Consider the following 23,359-nt stretch of genomic DNA (forward strand, 5'->3'; position numbering starts at 1 on the left):
AGAATACAGTGTCACAGGATTTAGGAGGAAAAAATGCTCCCTACAGAAGGGAATGCTCAGATGGTGCTGAAAAGTCATCAAGATAAGGAGTGGAAAGGATTCATGGAATTAGTTAGGTGGAGATAACTAATGATTTCAGGGAGAGCCTTTTCAGTGGCGAGCTGGGGTTTGGTTTGTGAAATGAGTGGGAAGTAGCATTGAATGTAGAACATTTAGTCAAGTTCAGGGTGATAATTGGAAAAGAACTTGGGATTTGGGATTTTTTGTTTTTGTTTTTGAGACAGGGTCTCACTCTGTCACCCAGGCCAGTGTGCAGTGGCACAATCTTGACTCACTGCAGCCTCAGTCTCCTGGGCTCAAGTGATCTTCCCACCTCAGCTTCCCAAGTAGCTGGGACTACAGGCACACCCCACCACACCCAGCTAATTTTTTGCAATTTAGTTTTGAAGGATGATTAGACTAATGTCTAATGCTAATAAAACAGATACAGTAAAGAATGAAGACTGAAAATATTAAAGAAAGGAAAGTTGAGAGCACAAGGTCACTGAGGAGGTCAGAGTAGAGGAATTGGCCCTAGAGAGGAGGAGCAGTTCTTCCACTAAAACTAGAAAGGGAAAGGGTAAGTTCGGATGCAAGTAGATTTGTAGATTTTTGTGGCAGAAAGTTGAGGTAGCTTCTGTTTGGTAGTTTTGCATTTCTCTCAGGAATGGTAGTGTAGGTCATGTGCTGTGGCAAAAATCATGGAAAGAAAGTAGGAGTTTGAGGAACTTAAAAGAAAGTCCTAGCTATTCTCAACCAGGTTTTCTAGAGAGAATATAGCCCTAATGCCCTAAGACACCCACTGAATATAAGGAATAAACTCTTTCGTGCATGCGTGTTTAGAATGGTATTGATTAAGAACCATCCTTGAGAGAATTGAAAAATGGTTGTTCAAATCATTTTCTGTAGGACTTAATTTTCTCACAGATTTATTGAGATAGGTAGCAACAGTCTTTGTGGAAGACAAGAAAGGTAGAAGACTGTAAAATTTAAATGGCATGAGCCAGAAGAAATGCAAAATATTCAGGAACAGTTATAATAAGAGAAGCATACTGCCTATTTGGAAAAAAAATACAGGCATAAAAGAAAACTACAAGTGAAATGACATACCATGTGCCTGGATAGGAATGCTAGATATTATAAATATTTCAATTCTTCCTAAATTAATTTAGACATTTTATATTCTAATGAAAATTTGAGTGGGTAATTAATTTTTGGAGATGAATATGTTACGAGCTTAATCTAGAAGAATATACAGGAAGTAATAGTTAAGAGAAATGTAAACAAGAAGAGTGAAAAGGGGATTTGTCTGCCACATATCAAAATATTATGACATTATGATACTGAGTCAACTGTAGATAGAACAAATCTGCAGTGGAGATTAGGTACCTGACAAAAGACCCTAGTATTTATAAGGTTTTAGCATATGACCAAACTGAAATTACAACAAATGAAGGAAGAAAATATTTTTCCGTGTCCTTTTTGGAGAAAGGTGGAGTACTATATAAATAAAGTTATTCAGGGGATGTTAGAAAAATTGACCATTTTGCAAAAAAATTTCTTTTTTTTTTTTTTTTTTTTTTGAGACGGAGTCTCGCTCTGTCGCCCAGGCTGGAGTGCAGTGGCGCAATCTCGGCTCACTGCAAGCTCCGCCTCCCGGGTTCACACCATTCTCCTGCCTCAGCCTCTCTGAGTAGCTGGGACTACAGGCGCCCGCCACCACGCCCGGCTAATTTTTTGTATTTTTAGTAGAGACCGGGTTTCACTGTGGTCTCGGTCTTCTGACCTCGTGATCCGCCCGCCTCGGCCTCCTAAAGTGCTGGGATTACAAGCGTGAGCCACCGCGCCCGGCCTTGCAAAAAAATTTCTATACCTCACAACTTATGTGAATTTCATATAAACAACTAAATATAAAAATAATACTTAGGAGGAAATATATATATATGTGTATATATATATATATGTGTGTGTGTATATATATATATATATATATATATATATATATATATATATATATATCTACCCCAGTTATGGAAGGAGTTACTCACTTTCTAAGCATAAAAGCAGTTTAAGAAATTTCATAGGAAAAAGAAAAACACAGACATTGGAAACTTCTTTATATCAAAAGCATCATATGCCAAATTTGAAGTCAAAGGAAAAACTGGGGGAAATATCTTCAGCAAACATGACAATAAAATTATATCCATAGTACATAAGAAATCCTATAAAAATATGAAGACCACAATAAGTAGTAGAAGATGTGAATAGATGATTCACAGTAGAAGTAAAAAGTTAATAAATGCATGAAGAAAGGAGTACCAAATAAACAAAAATTAAGATAACCTTTTACAATATGAAACTATGAAATATTTAAAAATTATTGGGAAGTTGGTGAAGGTAGGATGAGATAAACTCTTTCATATCTTGCTGAAGGCAGAATGAATTTTTGGAAAATGTTTGGAAGATCTGCACCAAGAGTCTTTAAAGTATTTATATCCTTTCCTACTAATTCTACTTTTGTATGGATTTTGTATGAATCTTTTTTATTCTTTTTTTTGAGATGGAGTCTTGCTCTGTCACCCAGGTTGGAGTGCAGTGGCATGATACCGGCTCATTGCAACCTGTGTCTCCAGTGTTCAAGTGATTCTCCTGCCTCAGCTTCCCAAGTAGCTGGGATTATAGGCATGCGCCACCACACCTGGGTAACTTTTGTATTTTTAGTAGAGACAGGGTTTTGCCATGTTGGCCAGGTTGGTCTCGAACTCCTGACCTCAGGTGATCTGCCTACCTCGGCCTTCCAAAGTGTTGGAATTACAGTCCCAATCCCAAAGTGTTGGGATTACAGGTGTGAGCCACCATGCCCGGCCTTGAATCTATTTTTATTTCATAGTGAAATAAAAATAGAAATAGAAATAAAAATAAAAATAGGTAAATTTCGTAGTGAAAATAGAAAATGCAGACAGAAAATTATGCACAAAATTTTTATTGATTACAGTGAGAAACTATATGTAACCTAAATGACTAATATCAAAGAAATGGTTACATAATTTATTGTACTTTTGTGTGGCTAAATATTATTTATTAAAAGGCTCTTTTAATGATATAGAGAACTGTTAATTATGAAAAAAAGGACACAAAAGCAAATATATGTGAAATATGTAAAGCATAACTGGGTATTTATAAATTATATACAGTTGGTCCCTGGCTTAAAATGGTTTGACTTATAATTTTTCGACTTTGTGATGGTGTGAAAGGGATATGCATTCAGTAGAAACTGTACTTTGAGTACCCATACAACCATTCCGCTTCTCACTTTCAATACAGTATTTAATAAATTATGAGTTATTTAACACTTCATTATAAAATAAGCTTTGTGTTATATGATTTTGCCCTACTGTAGCCTAATGTAAATGTTCCAAGCATGTTTAAGGTAGGCAAGGCTAAGTTATATTCAGTAATTTGGGTATATTAAATGCATTTTTGACTTACAATATTTTCCAATTGTAATGGTTTTATTGGGATGTAACCCCATTGTAAATTGAGAGGCACTGTATGACAGAGAATTAATATCTATTACTATGTTGTAAAATATTGTATCTGCTAGTCACATGTGACTATTAATTAAGTAAAGTAAAAAATTTAGTTGCTCAGTCACGTTAGCTACATTTCAAGTGCTTACTGTATTGGACAGGAAAGATACAGAACATTTCCATCACAACAGAAAGCTCTATTGGACAGCACTGCTCTAGAATATGTATAGAATTCAAGTCAATAATGAAAAGACAACCCAACAGAAATATAGCAAAGTATATGAAGAAGCAATTAATTCAGGATAAACAAAGAATGACTAAGTGCTAGTTGGCATTCTGGTTGACCAGTGTCCATAACGTATGTTGAATGCCACCCCTTGCCAATGAAAAGGTGCTCAATCTAAATATTAGTCAGGGAAATGAAAATTAAAACCCTAATGTATGATTGTCTCACATATATTACATTAGCAATAATTAAAATGTCTAAAGACACACTGTTGACAGGAATATGGACCAAAGGAACTCTCATATAGAGTAGAAGGGACAGTATCTAGTGAAGTTGAAGATTTACACACTTTATGACTGCATTCCTAAAGAAACCTTCACATTGTGCACAAGGAGGTGTGTATGAGGATGTTCACTGCGACATTGTTTATAATTGCAGAATACTCGAAAATAATCTAAATGTTCATTATGATATAATGGGAAATAAGTTTTTATACATTTATACAATGGAGTGCTATACTGCTTTGGGTATGAGCGAATGAATGATAGTTATAATAATCAAATTAGGGCCGGGCGCAGTGGCTCACGCTTGTAATCCCAGCACTTTGGGAGGCCAAGGCGGGCGGATCACGAGGTCAGGAGATCGAGACCACGGTGAAACCCCGTCTCTACTAAAAATACAAAAAAATTAGCCGGGCGTGGTGGCCAGCGCCTGTAGTCCCAGCTACTCAGGAGGCTGAGGCAGGAGAATGGCGTGAACCCGGGAGGCGGAGCTTGCAGTGAGCCAAGATGCCAGCCTGGGCGACAGAGCGAGACTCTGTCTCAAAAAAAAAAAAAAAAAAAAAATCAAATTAGGGTCATCTCAAAAACCTAAAGTTAAGTGAAAAAAGCACATTGAAAATACAAGGATACATAGTGTATGGAACCAGTTTTAAAGAACAGTATAATATCAAGAACATTTACATACTAGGTAAATTTTTTAATGTTTGAGTAGAAATGATCTAAACCAAGCCCAGAACATTATTTCTCGTAGGAGAAGAAGGGAATGAGATTAGGCAAGGCTGCTTTAGTATTGGAAATGTCTCATGTCTTAATCAGGATGGTAAGTGGGTATTTATTATTTTTTTCTCTATATCTTTTAAAAAGTTTTAAATAGCTCAAAATATAAAAGCAAACAACAACAACAAAAAATAACAAAAACAAAATAAAAACAGGAAAAAGATGGTAAGAGTGTTACTACTTAGTAGTAATAATTGTTATTGTTTTAAATTTTTTATTCATAAATGGAGTGGTTTAAATTTCAGAAATGTCTTAGAGATTGTTTCAGAATCTGTTAAGTCACAGGAATAAAACAAATGAACAAAACTTAATTATAATATTTTCTCCCCATCAAAGAAAGCTTTTGTTTTCCTGTGGGTCATCTAGTGTGGGCCAAATTTTTGTTTCAAGCAGCTAGTGAAGTTGACATTATTTCTTAGGGAATGGGTCCATTGATTTCATACATTTCTACCAGGAAGTTTCCTTGATAGCCTGAGTTTTCTTCTCCTTAACATCAACCATTCATAGCCAGTTGAACAACTTTGTACCAAGATAAATATCAAATCCTCCCTCCTTGGTATATGCTTTTCAAATATTTGTAGACTGTTATCATACTCTCCTTTGTCATCACTTAGCCAAGCTGTGCAGCTTAAGTCCTTTAATCTTTCCTCATAAATCAGACCCTCTTGCCTTCTAGTAATATTTGTTTCTTTTCTGTAGGGTCCTTCTTGTTTTCTTTTAGAAGTACGATTCTTAATAGTTCACCCAAGAGTACCAAAGTTATCAATTGAGAAAGGAAAAAACAAAACAAACCCAGACCTCTGTAGCTGGCCTATGATCTGGCCCCTCTTTTAGTTCGATTGTAATAGCAAATATATTAGTGGAATTAGAATGAGCATATTTCACTATTTTAAAGATGATCACTCCTCTCTTTCTTTTTGTGTTACACTTACTGGATATTATTCAATTTATGCAATTTATATCATCTTTATATCCAGTTGTTAACATCCGAAACAAAATTAATTTTAAGGTTTTCTGGGGCCCTTTTGCCCCTTCTTGATGTTACACATATTGCTAGCTTTGATTACACAAAACTATTATTTACCAATATGAGAGTTTTTAAAAGTATTAGAATTAAATTTACATACTTTATTTCTTAATATGTGTTTCTTTAGCATGCTAACATTTTTTATTGGGAAATGTGTTATTCACAGCATCCACCCAAACACACAAACACATGCATAGAATTTTTAAAATAATCATAACATGAAAACTCAAGCCCTTTCTCATAACTTAAAGGAGAGAAGTCCTCTGTGCACCCTCTTCAATCACTTTTTCATTCCTACTCATCAGAAGTTACCACTCTCCAGAATATGGTGTTACTGTTTGTTTTTCTGTAAAGTTTGCCACTTACAAATAGATCTCTCAACAACATATTGTTTATTATTTGCCCAGTTGTATCCTACATAAAAATAGGCTCCTTGTTTTCCCTGTGACTTTGTTTTCATTCAATGCTAGGTTTTGTGATTCTTTAATGCTGATATATGAAGTTCTAATTTATTTGTACTGCTGTGTAATATTCCATTGTAGGAAACTGTCCCAATGCATTTATTCATTCCATTGTGGATGGGATTTTTTTTTTTGCCTGAAAAACAATATTGACCCAAACAATTCTCCAGGTAGACATCTATAGGAGTCGAATTCCAAGTCCTAAGATATACTCATCTTTAACTTTACTAGTAAAGGTGAAATTATTTTCCAGAGTGGTTGTATCAACTTCTGTCTCTCCAGCTGTGTGTGATCATTACTTTTGTACCTTATTCTTATGCTTGGTGTTAAATGACATTTTAGTTTTTGCCAGTCTTGTGGGTGAAAAATCATGTCTGTGTTTTTTATTTGGAAATTGTTTTTAACAACAGATGAGCTAGAATATATTTTTGGATTTTTATTGGTCAATTCTTTTCTGTGAAATGTTTGTTCAGATCATATCGTTTTCTATTTTGAAATTTTAATCTTAAGAGTTCTTTATATGTTCTGGATACTAATATCCTGTAAGTTATGTGTTGTAAATAACTTCTTCCTGTTAGTGGTATGACTCAATATTCTATTGTATCTTTTGATGAAGTTTTTTTTTATTTTATGGTTAGCACTTTTTATATCTTGTTTTTTAAAAATTTGTTTATATTCCAAGATTATAACAATATTCTCTATAAATTACTTTGAAAGCATAAAGTTGCTCTGAACATTTATTTCATTTGTAATTGGTTTTTGTTCATATTTTTATTGTTGTATACTACATTTAAAATATACTATCTCAGCCATTTTTGAGTGTACAGTTTTGTGGTATTAAGTACATTGGTATTACTGTGTAACCATCACCACCATCCACCTTCAGAACTCTTTCATCTTGCAAGACTGAAACTCTCTACTCATTGAACAATAACTCCCATCTTCCCTCTACCACATCCCTGGCCACTACCATTCTACTTTCTGTCTCTATGATTTTTATTACTCTAGAATCCTCTTTAAGTAGAGCTATACAGTATTTGTCTTCTGGTGACTGACTTATTTCACTTACCATAATGTCCTCAAGGTTCATCCATGTTGTAGCATATGTCAGAACATCATTCCCTTTTAAGGATGAATGATATTTCATCGTATGTACATACAGTACCACATTTTGCTAATCCATTGATCTGTCAATGGACGTGTGGGTTGCTTCCACGTTTAAGCTATAGTGACTAATGCTGCTATGAATGTGGATGTACAAATATCTCTTTGAGATCCTGCTATAATTATTTTGGGTATATACCCAGAAGTAGAATTACTGGGTCATATAATAATTATATTTTTAATTTTGGGGGGAACTACCAAACTGTTTTACATAGCAGCTGTACTATTTTACATTCTCACCAACAATACACAAGGATTCCAATCTTTTCACATCCTTGACAACACTTGTTATTTTTGCTGTGTGTGTTTGTGTGTGTTTTTGTGTTTATAGTAGCCATCCCAGTGGGTGTGATGTGGTGTCTCATTTAGGGTTTGATTTGCATTTCCCTAATGATTGTAACATTGAGCATATTTTAATGTATGTACTAGTCATTCATATATCTTCTCTGGAGAAGTGTATATCAAATCCTTTGCCCATTATGAATCATATTGTTTACTTTTATGTTGTTAAGTTTTAGGAGTTCTCAATATATTCTGTATATTAATCCCTTATGAAATATGATTTGCAAATATTTTCTCTCATTCCATACATTGCCTTTCTACTCTGATCATAGTGTCATGTACAGTTATATGCATAACTTTTATGTACAAAAGTGTTTTTTGTTTTTTTTTTTGAGATGGAGTCTCACTCTGTCACCAGGCTGGAGTGCGGTGGTGCAGTCTCAGCTCACTGCAACCTCTGCCTCCTGGGTTCAAGCATTCTCCTGCCTCAGCCTCCCAAGTAGCTGGGACTGCAGGCGTGTGCCACCATGCCCAGCTTATTTTTGTATTTTTAGTAGAGACAGGGTTTCACCATGTTGGCCAGGATGTTCTCAATCTCTTGACCTCATGATCCACCCACCTCAGCCTCCCAAAGTGCTGGGATTATAAATAGTTCCTGAAGAACTATTTTTTTTATGAAGTACAATTGTACAATTTGTGTATTTTTTGTTGTTGCCTGTGTTTTAGTGTCCTACATAAAAATTTTTTTCCAAATCACATGTCATTAATCTGTTACTCTATATTTCCTTCTAAAATTTTTATAGTTTTAGCTCCTACATTTAGATATTTGATTCATTTTGGGTTAATTTTTGTATATGATGTTAGGTAAAGGTCTGACTTTATTCCTTTGAATGTGGACATCTAGTTTTTCTGAGCACCCTTTGTTGATAGAACTGTCCTTTCCCCATTGAATGGTTTTGGCACCCCTATCAAAAATTATTTTACCATATATGTGAGGGTTTGTTACTGGCCTCTCTGTTCTATTCCATTGGTCTATGTGTCTGCCTTCATGACAGTACCATATTGTTTTGATTACTGTAACTTTATAGTACGTTTGAAATCAGGAAGTCTTCTCTGACTTTGTTCTTCTTTTTCAAGATTTTTGGCTACCCAGGGTCCCTTGAGATTCCATAGATATTTTTAGGATGGATTTTTCTTTTTCTGAAAAAACTGTCACTAGGATTGCATTGAATCTATATCTCACTCTAGGCAGTATTGCTATCTTAAATATTAATTCTTCTAATCCATGAGCATAGAATGTCTTTTTATTTATTTATGTCTTCTTGAATTTCTTTCAGCTCTTTTATGTAGTTTGTATTGTACAAGTCTTCCACTTCCTTGGTTAAATTAGTTTTTAAGTATTTTATTCTTTTTGATGCTATTGTAGATGAAATTGTTTTCTTAATTTTCTTTTCAGGCTGTTCATTATTAGTGAATAGAAATGCAAGTAGTTTTTACATGCTGACTTTGAATCCTGCTACTTTGTTGAATTCATTTATTAGTTGTGTGTGTGTGTGTGTGTGTAATTTTTAGGGTTTTCTACATATAAGATTATATCATCTATGAAAAGAGATTTTCTACTTCTTCCTTTTCAATTTGGATGCCTTGTCTTTTTTTTTTTTTTTTTTTTTTTTGCCTAACTACTCTAGCTAAGACTTCTAGTACCATGTTGAGTAGAAGTGATGAAAGTAGACTTGCTTTGTTCCTGATCTTTGAGGAAAAGCTTTCAGTCTTTCATCATTACGTATGATGTTTTCTATAGGTTTTTCATAAAGAACTTTTATTATGTTGAGGTGGTTTTCCTATATGGCTGGTTTGTTGAGTATTGTTATCATGAAAGGATATGGAGTTTTTTCAAATACTTTTTCTGTACCTAATGAGATTATCATTTTTTTATTCCATTAATGTGATGTAACACATTTACTGATTTTTATATATTGAACCATCCTTGCATTCCAGAAATAAATCTCACTTATTTATGGTGTGTAATCCTATTAATATGCTGTGGAATTTGGCTTACTAATATTTTATGGAGAGTTTTTGCATCAAAGTTCATAAGGGATATTGGTCTGCAGTTTTCTTGCCTTGCAATGTCTTTGTCAGGCTTTGGTATCAGGGCAATATTGGCCTCATAGAATAAGTTACAAAGTACTCCTTCCTCTTCAATTCCTTGGAAAACTTTGAGACATATTGATATTAGTTCCTCTTTAAATGTTTGGTAGAATTCACTGCTGAAGCCAACTCTGGGGCTTTTCTTTGAATGTGTTGGTTAACTACTACAAATTTGTAAATTTTCCAGTTTTCTGCTATTATTTATTTCCAAGTTCATCCCATGTTGGTTGAAGAAGGTACATTGTATGACATCTATCTTTTCAAATTCACTGAGACTTATTTTGTGGCCTAACATATGGTCTATCCTGGAAGATGTCCCATGTGCCCTTGAAATAACGTGTATTCTGTTGTTATTGGGTAGATTATTCTGTATATGTTTGTTCAATATAGTTGGTTTATTGTGCTGTCACATCCTCTATACTCTTACTTAACTTCTGTCTGTTTGTTCTGTCCATTATTGAGAATGAGGTGTTAAAGTCTCCAACAATTATTGCAAAACTGTTCATTTCTCCCTTTAATTTTGTTAATTTTTCTTCATATATTTTGATTATCTGTTATTATCTGTACATACCTGTTATTAGGTACATAAAAGGTTATGATTGTTAGATCTTTTTTGCCTTATCAAAATTTTGTTAATATATAATATCCTTGTCTCTTACACACTTTTTAAAATTTAGAGTCTGTTTTGTCTAACTTCATTCTGCCAATATCTGTCTTCCAATAGGAGAGATTGATTCATTTACATTTAAAGTAATTACCATTAATCAACTCCTCATTATCCTCCATTACCCACTACACTTTCTAGCATCTTGTAACCACTATTCTATTCTCTAAGTTCACATGATCAAATTTTTTATCTCCCATATGTGAGTGAGAACGTGTGATATTTGTCTTTCTGTGCCTGGCTTATTTCACTTGCCATAATATTTTCCAGTTTCATCCATGTTGTTGCAATTGACTTTTAAATTGATTTTGTATTCAGCAACTTTGCTAAAAAAACTTTATTGTTAACCATAATTTTTGTGTAATTTGTTTTAGTTTTTCAATGAAATCAATTACATCAGTAGCAAATAATGCTAATATTGTCTCTTCCTTTTTGGTACTTAATCTGTCATTACTTTTTTGAGTTCATTCGTATTCTGGCTACAAACTCTGGTATAGTGTTGAGTAAAAAAGGTGAGAGCAGGCAACTTTACGTTGTTTGTGATTTTCAAGGGTATTTTACCACTAAGTAAGACGTTTGCTGTGGGCTTCTAATAGATATTCTTTGTATAATAATTAAGTTTTCCTCTATTTCTAGCATACACACACAGACACACACACAGAGGGGGAGAGAGAGAGAGAGAGGCTAATGAATGGTAGTGGATTTTAAACAAACTTTTTCCTGCATCAGTTGAGATGATTATATAATATACAGCATTCTCCTCTGTTTGTTGTTAATATGATGAATTTAAACCTAACTTGAGTATGGTCGTACTTATACACTACTGAATTTTGTTTAATATTTTGTTTAATACTGTCTTAAGTATAGTAATAAGTGAGATTGAAATATAATTTTTCTTCTTCTGTTCTTGTCTAGTGTTGACATATATGTTTTCAAGTGAATTGGGAAGTTATCCTTTTTTCTATTGTCAGAAAAAAATCTAGTAAGCTTGAAATTGTCTGTTTCCTGAATGCTTGATAAAAGGTCACCTGTTAAAATCTTATGAGTCTATTTTTTTCTTTGTAAAAAGATTTTTGATTACTAATTATAATTCTCTAGTGGAAATAAGAGTATTCCTTTATTCCTAACTTCAATTTAATATCATACTGTGTATTATCATTTTGGGGGTTTATATTTCTCTGTTTCTCTTTTCCTATATCACCAAATCACATATTGAGATGAATAAACATGACTTTCCACACAAGAGAAAAAACATATGAAAAGTGCAAACCTTTCTAAAATGAAGATTTAGGTAAATTTTAGTTATGCTTATCCAACAAATGTTAGTTTTCTATTTTGTCATATAACTTACTTCCTTTAAGGATTAAATTATTTATTTTCTTGTTTTCTATATTATTTTTCCCTATTTATTGACAGTAACATTCCTTGACAGTGCAATGATAATTGGTGCTCATAAATGGAAAATCCAAGCATTGAAAGTCTTTGAAGCATTTCTTAAATTAAGATAGATTAATAAATAGAGTGGATTGGGATTAACTGTGCTATTATATCAGTTTATGATTATTAGTTATTAATTAAAAAATTAAGAATATACTTGAAAAGAGATTAATAAAGCTAAAAATGAAACATAATTTTTAAAAATGAATTTCTACTGTATTTTAAATATAAAGCTTATTTAAATCTTTTTTTTTTTTTTTTTTTTTTTAGATGGAGTCTTGCTCTGTCACCCGGGCTGGAGTGCAGTGGCGTGATCTTGGCTCACTGCAAGCTCTGTCTCCAGCTTATTTAAATCATATCAAATAAGTCAACAAGAAATCAGGGCTTCTAAAATATCTGGTGTTAAAGGACTCAAAAGTGCTCCCAGTTCCTTTGGCTCTACCATTATAAGTTCTAGAAAGACAGGATGGGAACCCAACATCCAATCTGTCTATGACAGTAATTAAGTTTTTGTCTACTAAACACCTTAAAGAAATGCAGTCTAGAAATAAATGTGATAAAATTATGAGAAAGAAGAAAATTTTGTTCTTGCCAGGGACACTTTATGTCCTTTATTATATTCATAATTTCATTATTTCCCCAAACTTTTGATTACAATCTGGTTTGTTAAAATTTTGTTTGGGGAGGAGGAACAATCAGTTATGGCCTGGGAGACTGATTTGCTGAGGCTCCAGTTCTGTCATGAATATGCATTTGTTCTTTCTGTGTGGGTTTCTTGTAAGTATACCAGCACAGTAGCATTATAAGTTATTTGTCACTTTTCTAATTTTCTGAAAATAGCTCAAGTATGCTTTCCCCAAGAGATGTGAAAGAACAACACATGCCTGAATTTAGGGTAGAAAAAACTTACTGTGGGAGAGTCCAGTGCACTAGCTTGAGAATCAAAAGTTAGACTCCAATAAAAATTTTGCTAGTAGTTACCTCTGAGACTGAATAAATTATTTTACGTTCAATCATCTCATTTACTTAATTTGTAAAAAGGAAGGTTGGATTTGACAATTCCTGATCCTCTTATAGTTAAAATAATTTCAATAGTTCCAATGGCAGATCTTCCTAAACTTATGCCATTAGCAAATGTGTACTTAAATTTCTAAAAGTTGTGAAAACTGACAAATATTCAAAACTAAAATTTGAAGTGATAGAAAAAATATTCTAACTACGAAACTATTTATTGAAGGTTTGAAAACCATTTGGCTGACATGTCTCGTTTATGCAGTTACACAATCTAAACAGTCTACTCAAATCTCTTAAGTTCTCGTGGTTTGCAGGATGAAGAAGAATGAAATTTTATGGATTTGTATTTTAGTAGAATAGTACTTTGGAAGCATATAGTTGATAATGATGTATTTGTTTTCATTTTTCTAAATTATAGGGTGGCTTCACTCGTAAATATTCGCTTAGCTCAAAAACTGGAACACTTCTTCCAGAATTCCCCAGCGCTCAACACCTTGTATACCAAGGATGCATTTCTAAGGACAAGGTATCAATTACAGATACTTCTCTATTGATTTTCTGATATGTTGGCTCCATATGTCAATTTGCTGGGAATTTCATGGCACTGCAGGAAGCAATCAGAAATCTGCATAATCAAACGTAATTGACTGATTTATAGGAGAGGCAAACTTTTGTTAACATTGATTAACACTTCCAATTAATTATTTACCATCTCCATGATAGTGTGTAATCAGAAGGTGGTAAAATAAACCTTGAAAGACTAAACATTATTTTTTATTTAAAGCTCTATTGAGGAAGAAAATACTAGAATGTGTCTGTCACATACACTTTCTTCAATTAAAAGTTTTATGTTTTCAGTTATCTCCATTTTATTTCAGTAAGTGGTCATCAAGCATTTCTCTAGGACAGAATCTGTCCCTAGCACTGAGGGACATGCTAGATGAATGCAAGGACTGTGCTAGATGAGCATGAACTTTCCTTACTTCTAAAATTCTGTGTTCTCTTATATTTGCATTTTTTAAAGTTAATAAAGAATCATTTTCATTGGGATTCAGTTTATAAATAATTCTCAATATGACTTTTCAATATTTATGTAATAGCGTGTAAACTAAATCTTCAATTTCTGTACTTCTAAAGTCATTTGTCGGGGATCTGTTGGCTGTTTAGTAGCAGAGACCATTATTAAATTAGAGCATAATTATTTCTACATTTTTGTTTCAGCCAAAGTACATGTTTCATTAGCATCTGAAGAAGATATCTCTTATAGTATATTGAGTTAGTTCATATTTCTGAGGTACAAAGATAGAGGAATATGATTAATGTCCAGATGCTTCACTTTAGTAATGGGCTTTTTGTAGAAATGAGGTAAAGATAGCACATTGATTTAAAAAAAAGTTTACTGGCATATAAGTAGAGATGCATAGTAACTTACAGGGCTCATTTTGATGACAGCCATACTCTGTTAGTTAAGAACAGGCAAAGTATTCTTTAAAAAGAATGAAAACATGACTTTTGCAGCAACATGGATGCAGCTGGAGGCCATTAACATAAGCAAATTAATGCAGGAGAAGAAAACTAAATACTACATGTTCTCACTTATATGTGAGAGCTAAACATTGGGTATTCCTAGTCATAAAATGGCAACAGTAGACACTGGAGACTACTGCTGGGGAAGGGGGAAGAGGGAAATAGGTTGAAAAACTAACTATTGGATGCTATCCTCAGTATCTGGGTAATTGGATCATTCGTATTCCAAACCTCAGCATCTCTTGGTATACTTATGTAACAAACATGCATATGTACCCTCTAAATCTAAAATAAAAGTTGGAAAAAAAATAAAGTAAAATATATCCTTAAAAAAAAAGAATAGGCAAAGTATTGAAGATAATTCTCAAATGCCAAATTCAAGGGAGTCTCTCAAACTATGTTCACTTCTGACTGTTCTCTTCCATTACATTTCTCAAGGTTATCACATAATTTTTACCTTATAGATGTAATGTGTGATATGATGACTTCATATTTGAGAATCCCCCAGTAAATGTAAACATGTGGCAGTTTGTGAGGATTCCTGTGGAAATCAGGGGGATCTCAGTCTTCTGAGGGAGGGTATTATTGGGTTACTTTTGTGGAGAGGATTGCTTCCATGCAAACTTATCATGAAGATGTTTATGGTGTAAATATCCCTGGTGAGAGAGAGGGGGGACCAAAAAGACAAGCAACAAAGAAGAAAGGAGAGGTGAGAAACAGGCTCCAATAGTTTACCTCAATAGTTTGCTGGGAATTTCATGTTTCTCTGCTGGCTTCCAAGGAAGTTCATACCTGCCTATTTGAAAGACTGGTCTGTAGATCATTTCTCAGGTATCAAGGTGCTTTTATAACCCTTGGTTTCTAAGTTCATTCCCAGTGGACTCCATCATGAAAGCCAGGGACTGACACTCTTTTTTGAGGACAATTTAGCTCTGTCACCTTCCTTGCCATTAGCCAAGCTCCTCAGGTAACTTACCAGTTCCTAGAAAGTGCGGTGGGGCTAAAATCAAGCACTTAAGGCACTGCTTCTTTTTCTTTTTTCTTTTGAGACAGAGTCTCGCTCTGTTACCCAGGCTGGAGTGCAGTGGCGCAATCTCGGCTCATGGCAACCTTTGCCTCCCGGGTTCAGTGATACTCCTGCCTCAGCTTCTGTAGCTGGGATTACAAGTGCCTGCCACCATGTCTGGCTAACTTTTGTTTTTTAGTAGAGACGGGATTTCCCTATGTTGGCCAGGCTCGTCTCGAACTCCGGACCTCAAGTAATCCACCTGCCTCAGCCTCCCAAAGCATTGAGATTACAGGTGTGAGCCACCGCGCCCAACCAGCACTTGCTTCTTTAAGGCTGAAAGAATGGAAACTGCCCAGTGAAAAGCTGACCCCAGTGAGGGTACTGACTGAAGCTGGGGGCCTGCTACTCATAGTGTCTCTCGAGGCAGTTGTCTCCCCCACCACGTGCTCACTGTCTTTAGTGGAGCTAAGCCTTGCCTCTGCTCCTGCCCACTCTAATACAATGTCTATTCTCAGAAAATTGACTAAGATTATGTTTACAAAGAATGCAAAGTACACTGGAATTAAAATTTATTGCGCTAAGACTATGTAAGTACTAAATAAACAAATTAAGTATTATACTAATTGTAAGTTTTAAAAATTTTGATGATTTGTATATAAAGCAATAAATTTTGTAACAAATAGAAATACTTATGAAGATAAAGGCTTACTTGTACTTTAATAGGCTTCAAGGCTCAAAGGATTAATTTTAAAAGAATTTATTGATACGGAATAGATGTACATATTTCGGGGGCACATGTGATGATATGCTCATATAATTTGTACGGATAAATCAGTGTAATTGGGTTACTGATCACCTTAAATATTTATCTCCTCTTTTTGCTAAAGACATTTGAATTGTTCTCTTCTAGCTACTTTGAATATGCAATAGATTATTGTAAGTTATAATCACCCTACAGATCTATCAAGCACCAGATCTTATTTCTTCTATCAAACTGTGTATTTGTACCCATTAATCAACTTCTCATTATTTTCCTCTCCCCCTCCTCTTTCTGACCTCTGGTAACCACCAGTCTACTCTCTACCTTCATGAGATCCACTTGTTTAGGTCCCACAGATGAGTGACAGCATGTGATATTTGTCTTTCTCTGCTTGGCTTATTTTACTTAACATAATGCCCTCCAGTTCCATCCATGTTGCTGCAAATGACAGGGTTTTATTTTTTATGGATGAATAATATTCCCTTGTGTATATACCACATTTTCTTTATCCATTCATCCATTGATGAGCACTTAGGTTGATTCCATATGTTGGCTATTGTGAATAGTGCTGCCATAAACCTGGGAGAGCAGATATCTCTCTTTGATATATTGATTTCTTTTTTTTGGATGTATACAGAAAGGGTTAATTTTTGACAACAGTTATGACTTCCCTTCCATCTTTCATGTCTTACTCATCCTCATTTTAAACATGTGACTTGGAATAATCTGAAAATATAATAGCATTGCCTGAAATATAGAGCAAGTCTCATTTGCATTGATGGTGACATATCCTGCTAGAGGTATTCTATAGTCAGCACAGCTCCTTCAAATGGATCAATAATGTTCATGTCATGGTTCTATTGCTCTAAGCTAATCCACAAAAATATGTGTATTGGGTTGTGGGAATAAAGGGAAATGCAAGGGTTAGGATAGGATACCTCTATCACCACCACCACTCTAGATGCTGTTGGAATCAAAATAGCTGACATCCATCAGTTTCTTAATATGTACTATGGATTATTCCAAACACTTTATATTTGTTAATTCATTTAGTCTTCCTTGCATCCCTATTTTATAGCTACTGTTATTATGTCAGTTTTAGATATGAGGAAATTAAAGCACATAAATATCAAGTAGTGTGCCTAATGTTACATAACTACTAATAACTAGTAAGTGGCAAATTAGAGCTGAGATTGAAATCCAGGTAATCTGAAGGCAAAGCTCACACATTCAACCTCTAAACATTGCTTTTTTTCACGTAGAGTACATAACTGGCAACAGGTAGGTAAATTTCTAACATGTAAAATAAAAGTTTTAGTTTGAACATTATTAAGTTGCCAGAAAATTATCTAGTTCTAGCCTATTGCAAATTTTAGAATATATTTAAAACTTTTTAAACTATGCTATGCAAATATCCATGGTAACTTGAAAATAGAGACTTTTCACAATAGACATTCAATGTTTGAAACTTTTTTTGGAAAATGCATCATTTGATATTATTACTAACTCCAGAGAATGTTTAGTAAGGTCTTACTGGGTGCCAGGCACTGTTCCATATGTATCACATCTTATTTTATTTTATTTTCTTAATACCATGTAAGTAATATGTTATTACTACTTACTTAAAAAGCTTGGGGGCTCAGAGACAAAGCCACTTTTGCAGTCATACCTGGCAAGTAGTGCAGTGAAGGTGGGCACCCAAGTTGAGCTGACTCCAGAGCCAAAATTTGAAACCGTTATGCCATACTGCTCCAAGCATCCACTTCATAAAACTGTGTGAAGATTTGATGTATTTTACTACTTTATGTTTATTTATCCAAATCTTTGTTACTACTTTTACTACTTTATGTTTATTTACCCAAAATTAATTTAAAAAATTAAATTTAAATTAAAAATTAAATTTTAAAATTTAATATTTTAGTAGGCATAAAACTAGGATGTTACTTTGGTCCATAGTACTCTGAAAAATTACCTTTTTCATAGTATACTGTAGTTGTCCATTTGTTTGCTTTTCTCCCTTCACAAGGCAGTAAGATCCTTGAAATAAGAATTTTGCCTTAATTTTTGAGTCCTCAACATTGAGCATACTGCTTGGTACATAATAGGATCTTTTAAAAAATGTGTGTTGAACAAATTAACGAGAAAAGGCAGTGTTAAAAGGATGCTTTGGTTAAGCTTTTTCTTCCTCGAAATAGGTTGATACGCTCATAATGATGTACAAAACTCACTGCCAGTGTATCCTGGACAATGCAATTAATGGAAACTTTGAAGAGGTAAGAATGACAAAGAATGCTTTATTGACCCTAATGTATATACGTTCATGTTCTGTTCTTAATGAGTTCATGTTAAAGAAAAACATCTTAACATACTTTTTACTCTGCAACTAGATCCAGCATTTTTTATTACACTTTTGGCAAGGAATGCCTGACCATCTTCTTCCCCTACTCGAAAATCCTGTTATCATTGATATTTTCTGTGTTTGTGACTCAATCCTTTACAAGGTAAGCACTTTGGGATATCTTAAACATGAGCCATTTATTTCTTTACATAGCATTCTATCTAAATTCTTGCAATATATTTTCAGTAAATATGTTATTTATGGCTGGAGATACACTGTCATTTTTTTTTTTGATGAGAAAGCAAGCAATTTAATAGTGCACGTTTAATAGTGTATATGTTTTAATTGAAGTTTACATTAAGTAAAACTCAATTTCTTTTTACAGCTAATAATGAATCTATATGTGACACACTTATTAATATGTGAAAACTTAGTTAAATTTTATTAACTCTCTAAGGTGTTTTCAGATTAAAATAACACTATGGATTTTTTTCACAATGCCAGTGTTTTGGCAGAAAGCAGAATTAGGCACCCTCATGAGATTAATAACTTGAAAATCTCAAAAACCTCTAACTTTAATGCATTAATGTCTAAAATTCCCTTCTCAAACCAAATCAGGGTTCCTAAGTGTCTACAGAAGGATCTCAAAGACATCCTAAATAAGGACAAACTGATTGTCCTTCTAGGCAAACATTTAATGGGAGACAGAAAGAGGCCAATTCCTGACAGTCTCTTTCCTGGTGGCTACAAGTTCTAAGCTGACGGATAAAACTATATTGCAATGTGGGTACTTTAAAGTGAATTTGCCTACATTTGCCTGCTAACTTACCATAAGAAAAAACAAAAGCTTTCCTTTTAAAAAATAATCTGAGTTGGCAAGAAAACCCAAGCTGGACGCTGTTAAACATTTAGGAAATAAAATCCTTCTACGTTAGTTGCCACTATCAAATTCTCAGCTTTGCAGAAAAGTAAAGCAAACGCTATTTATAGATAAACTAAGTCCAGAAGCCCCTGTGCAGACCAAGAACTAATGAGACAGCTTGAATAAGAGAGCTCATATTTTTATCCTCTGTCCAGTACTTCCTCATCACAGGATAGGAGAAAGGAGGAATAAAGTACAATATATTTTCTGCCTTTAGTTCAAGTTAAAGTTGAAAAAATTTCAAAGGAGAGTAAGGATTGTCTTTTTTTTTCTGTATTGAATATGAATGCCATTATTTAGAGAAAAACAGTTTAATTTGCGTTGTTTGTAATGCTTAACACTTGACAAGGCTCCCAAAAGGGGAGAGGAGGCAGCCCCATGAGTGAGTATAAGAAAAGACCTGGGGCTTATGCACACACATTTCCATCAGAGCAAAGGTTTTTGGACTGTCATTCAATTTGTCCAAGAAATGCTTTTAAACATACTTCTCCCTTTAAGTGATCTATTTTTTTAGTCTAGTATAAAAATCCTGACTTTAAATATCTTTAAATGAACCTGGTTTCTCCTCCTCATAGTGGGCCCAGAGAGGCACAGTGAGCTCTGTAAGTAGAACGGTGTAAGATGAGCTTCTACAAAAATCTTCCTCCCACCTCTAGAAAGTAGTCAGCTTTTCATCATAAAACAGTATATGATTACCATGGACCAATCCATTGGTAATTAACATATTGAGCATATACATATACAGTGCTATCTTTTGTTTTTATTGTCACACACACACACAACTCATACATACATTCATTTTAGAGATAAAATTATAACTTTCAGAAAGGAGTTAACATGTTATTCTCTAGGAAGCTAGGAATAAAAAGTAGTTGACCAATAATATGTCTTTCTATAGAAATACTAAGTAAAGATTTGTATTAACCTCTTTTGCTATGATTAAGGTTCTTACAGATGTACTCATTCCTGCAACAATGCAAGAAATGCCTGAAAGGTATGTTCAGTTAATAAAACATGAGCATTCCTAGTATAGGATTTAACTTTATACATTAGATTAGAAGAAAACATTAGGTAGTAATTTATTCGTTTATCAAGAAGACTATTTTCTACTTTTGTCCCTTTGTATTTGCTGGAAGAGATGTGTCTTATAGTCGGACCTCAATAAACAAAATGGGTGAAACAATCCTTCAATCCCTTTAATTTGAGAGCAGCCAAAGTGAAAAATAGATTTAAGCACTGTTGACCTTCGAGAAATTTTTCAATGGAAACTAGCTGGAGTATGATAAAAAAGATAATTAATGGAAAATAACCACAAGAATAAGAACTATAGGAGAAATTATTACATTTTATTATTAACTTCTGTCTTAATTACAAAATCAGAAAGTGGCATGATGAAATTACTGCCTTCTTTTAACAAAGGAATAAAATCTCAAATAGTTTATTGAAACAATACCAGAAGATTTTTCAAAAAAAAACTTTTCAATATAAGAACAATAGAATTCTGAAAAAAAAGCCAACTTTTTCTCTGAAAACAAAATCTAATGAAATGATAAAATTTATTTTAGTATTTTGGGGGTACAAATTCATATAGGACTGGACATAGTTAGTGCTCCAAAAATAGATGTTGCTTGGTAAAACAAATTTTACTTTTTATTTACCTTTTCCTCTAGATTATTTCATCTATATGATAGTTGGTATTATCCTGATCAATAATGTCTTTTAATTATCAATTGTAGTCTTTAAATATGTATTCTGTACTCTGAATTGGGTACTTGAAGTGGAGTTTGAAGAGCCTGAGTGTTTTGACCAAGATGATAACAAAACACCCCATAAATACACACACCTCCTATGCACCCACAAACATTTTAAAAATATAGCATAAGAAAAGATGATAAATGGTAGATCTAGGCTATCTGACTTCAAAAGTACTGCTCATGAAATCATAGAATAATAGTATACCTCAATTAAAATATAATTGTTTAATGCATTTTTTTAACAATGAAACATTTAACACATTGCCTTCTTTGTAGCTTATTAGCAGACATAAGAAATTTTGCTAAAAATTGGGAACAGTGGGTTGTTTCATCCTTGGAAAACTTGCCAGAAGCTCTAACTGACAAGAAAATACCTATTGTGCGAAGATTTGTATCTTCTCTGAAACGACAAACATCGTTTTTACATCTTGCCCAGGTATGTTGGTTGCTAAGCCGAGAGCATTTGGGTCCCCATATAAAAAAATAAATCTTCTGATAAGGACAGATTGAGGAACTTTCATAGATTGAAGGGAGCTAAGTAGAAAACAACTAAATGCAACGTGACACCCAAAAGTGAATGCTATGATAGAAAAAGCACATTAGTGGGAAAGCTGGTGAAATTTGAATTATGTCTGTAGTTAATAGTATTGTACCAATGTTAATTTCATGACTTGGGTAATATACAATAGTTACAGAAGATGATAAGAAGCTGGATGGAGAGTATATGGAAATACTCTGCACTATCTTTGCAACTTCTCTGTGATTGGAAATTTAGAAAACTTGAATGCAATTAAACATTTATTTGCCATGTGAATCTAGTTGGTACAAATTAAGGTTGTGAGAAATGAGCCTATGTGATACTTAATATTGTGAAACCACAAACTCAACACATTTTAAACTGCCGACTAATCATGGCTCTTTTAAATAGGGAGAACAAAAGTAATTCATAAGTTAAGAATGACGCATTTGTATATTGTTAAAACATATTTCTCTTTCCCCAAAATGATTATTTGCTTTATGAAAGTTTCTTGCCTTCTAAATTTTAAAAGACAAGCTTGAGATAATTTCAGATAGGAAATATAACATTTAAAAATTCTTATTTTGTGATCATGGACAAAGAGAATCCATTTATATTTTCTTTTTTTATTTTTCATTATACTCTAAGTTTTAGGGTACATGTGCACAACATGCAGGTTTGTTACATATGTATACATGTGCCATGTTGGTGTACTGCACCCATTAACTCGTCATTGACATTAGGTGTATCTCCTATAATTTTCAAACTTTTAACAGAGATGATCATGAGTCTCAGCTACTGCTTTTGTCTTTAAAATAAGAAAAAAGTTATGATACCTTTATCTCAAGGAACTATTTTTCTGATAGCTAAAAATTTTTTCTAGATATATTAGAAATGATATAGTGTAGTGTCTTCTTTACTTTCTCTATGCAGATTGCCAGACCAGCTCTCTTTGACCAGCATGTCGTTAATTCTATGGTATCTGATATTGAAAGGGTTGATTTGAACAGCATTGGCTCTCAAGCCCTTCTTACCATTTCAGGCAGCACAGACACTGAATCTGGTATCTACACTGAACGTAAGTCCATTCTCTTTGTTTAGAACAAGGTTTCCCAAGCTCAGCAAATTGACATCTTGAGCTGGGTAACTCTGTTGGAGGAGCCTGTCCAGTGTGTTGTAGGATGTTTAGCAGCATCCCTGACCTTTACCCATTAGATGACAGTAGCAGCCTCCCCCAAGCTGAGACGACCAAAAATGTTTCCCCACATTGTCAAAGGTGTTCTGGGCTGAAAAATCACATCTGATTGAAAAAAAAACCTGTTTTTTTTATTTTTATTTTTTTATAGAAATATAATCGAATTTTAATTAATTTTTTTTGGCACACAAAAACAATACACATTTTCTAAAAATACATACAAACAAAAAGATGCATATCAAACATATTAGGAAGGTTGCACATGGGAAGTCGGGGAATAGAAA

The 23,359-nt window shown here is 33.7% G+C and overlaps 1 protein-coding gene across 1 annotated transcript in view; it reads left to right on the plus strand.

The window, feature by feature from the left end:
- RFX6 (regulatory factor X6) overlaps positions 1–23,359 on the plus strand; it is a 66,596-nt gene that overhangs the window by 21,144 nt on the left and 22,093 nt on the right. Inside the window, exons 7-12 of the mRNA XM_032165612.2 lie at positions 13,472–13,579; positions 18,545–18,622; positions 18,737–18,850; positions 20,554–20,603; positions 21,640–21,799; positions 22,814–22,958. Of these exons, the coding sequence (XP_032021503.1) occupies positions 13,472–13,579; positions 18,545–18,622; positions 18,737–18,850; positions 20,554–20,603; positions 21,640–21,799; positions 22,814–22,958 (655 nt within the window). The remainder of the gene's footprint in view (positions 1–13,471; positions 13,580–18,544; positions 18,623–18,736; positions 18,851–20,553; positions 20,604–21,639; positions 21,800–22,813; positions 22,959–23,359) is intronic.

The sequence above is a fragment of the Hylobates moloch genome, unplaced genomic scaffold (assembly GCF_009828535.3).
Source record: "Hylobates moloch isolate HMO894 unplaced genomic scaffold, HMol_V3 SCAFFOLD_2, whole genome shotgun sequence".
NCBI classification, from domain to species: domain Eukaryota; kingdom Metazoa; phylum Chordata; class Mammalia; order Primates; family Hylobatidae; genus Hylobates; species Hylobates moloch.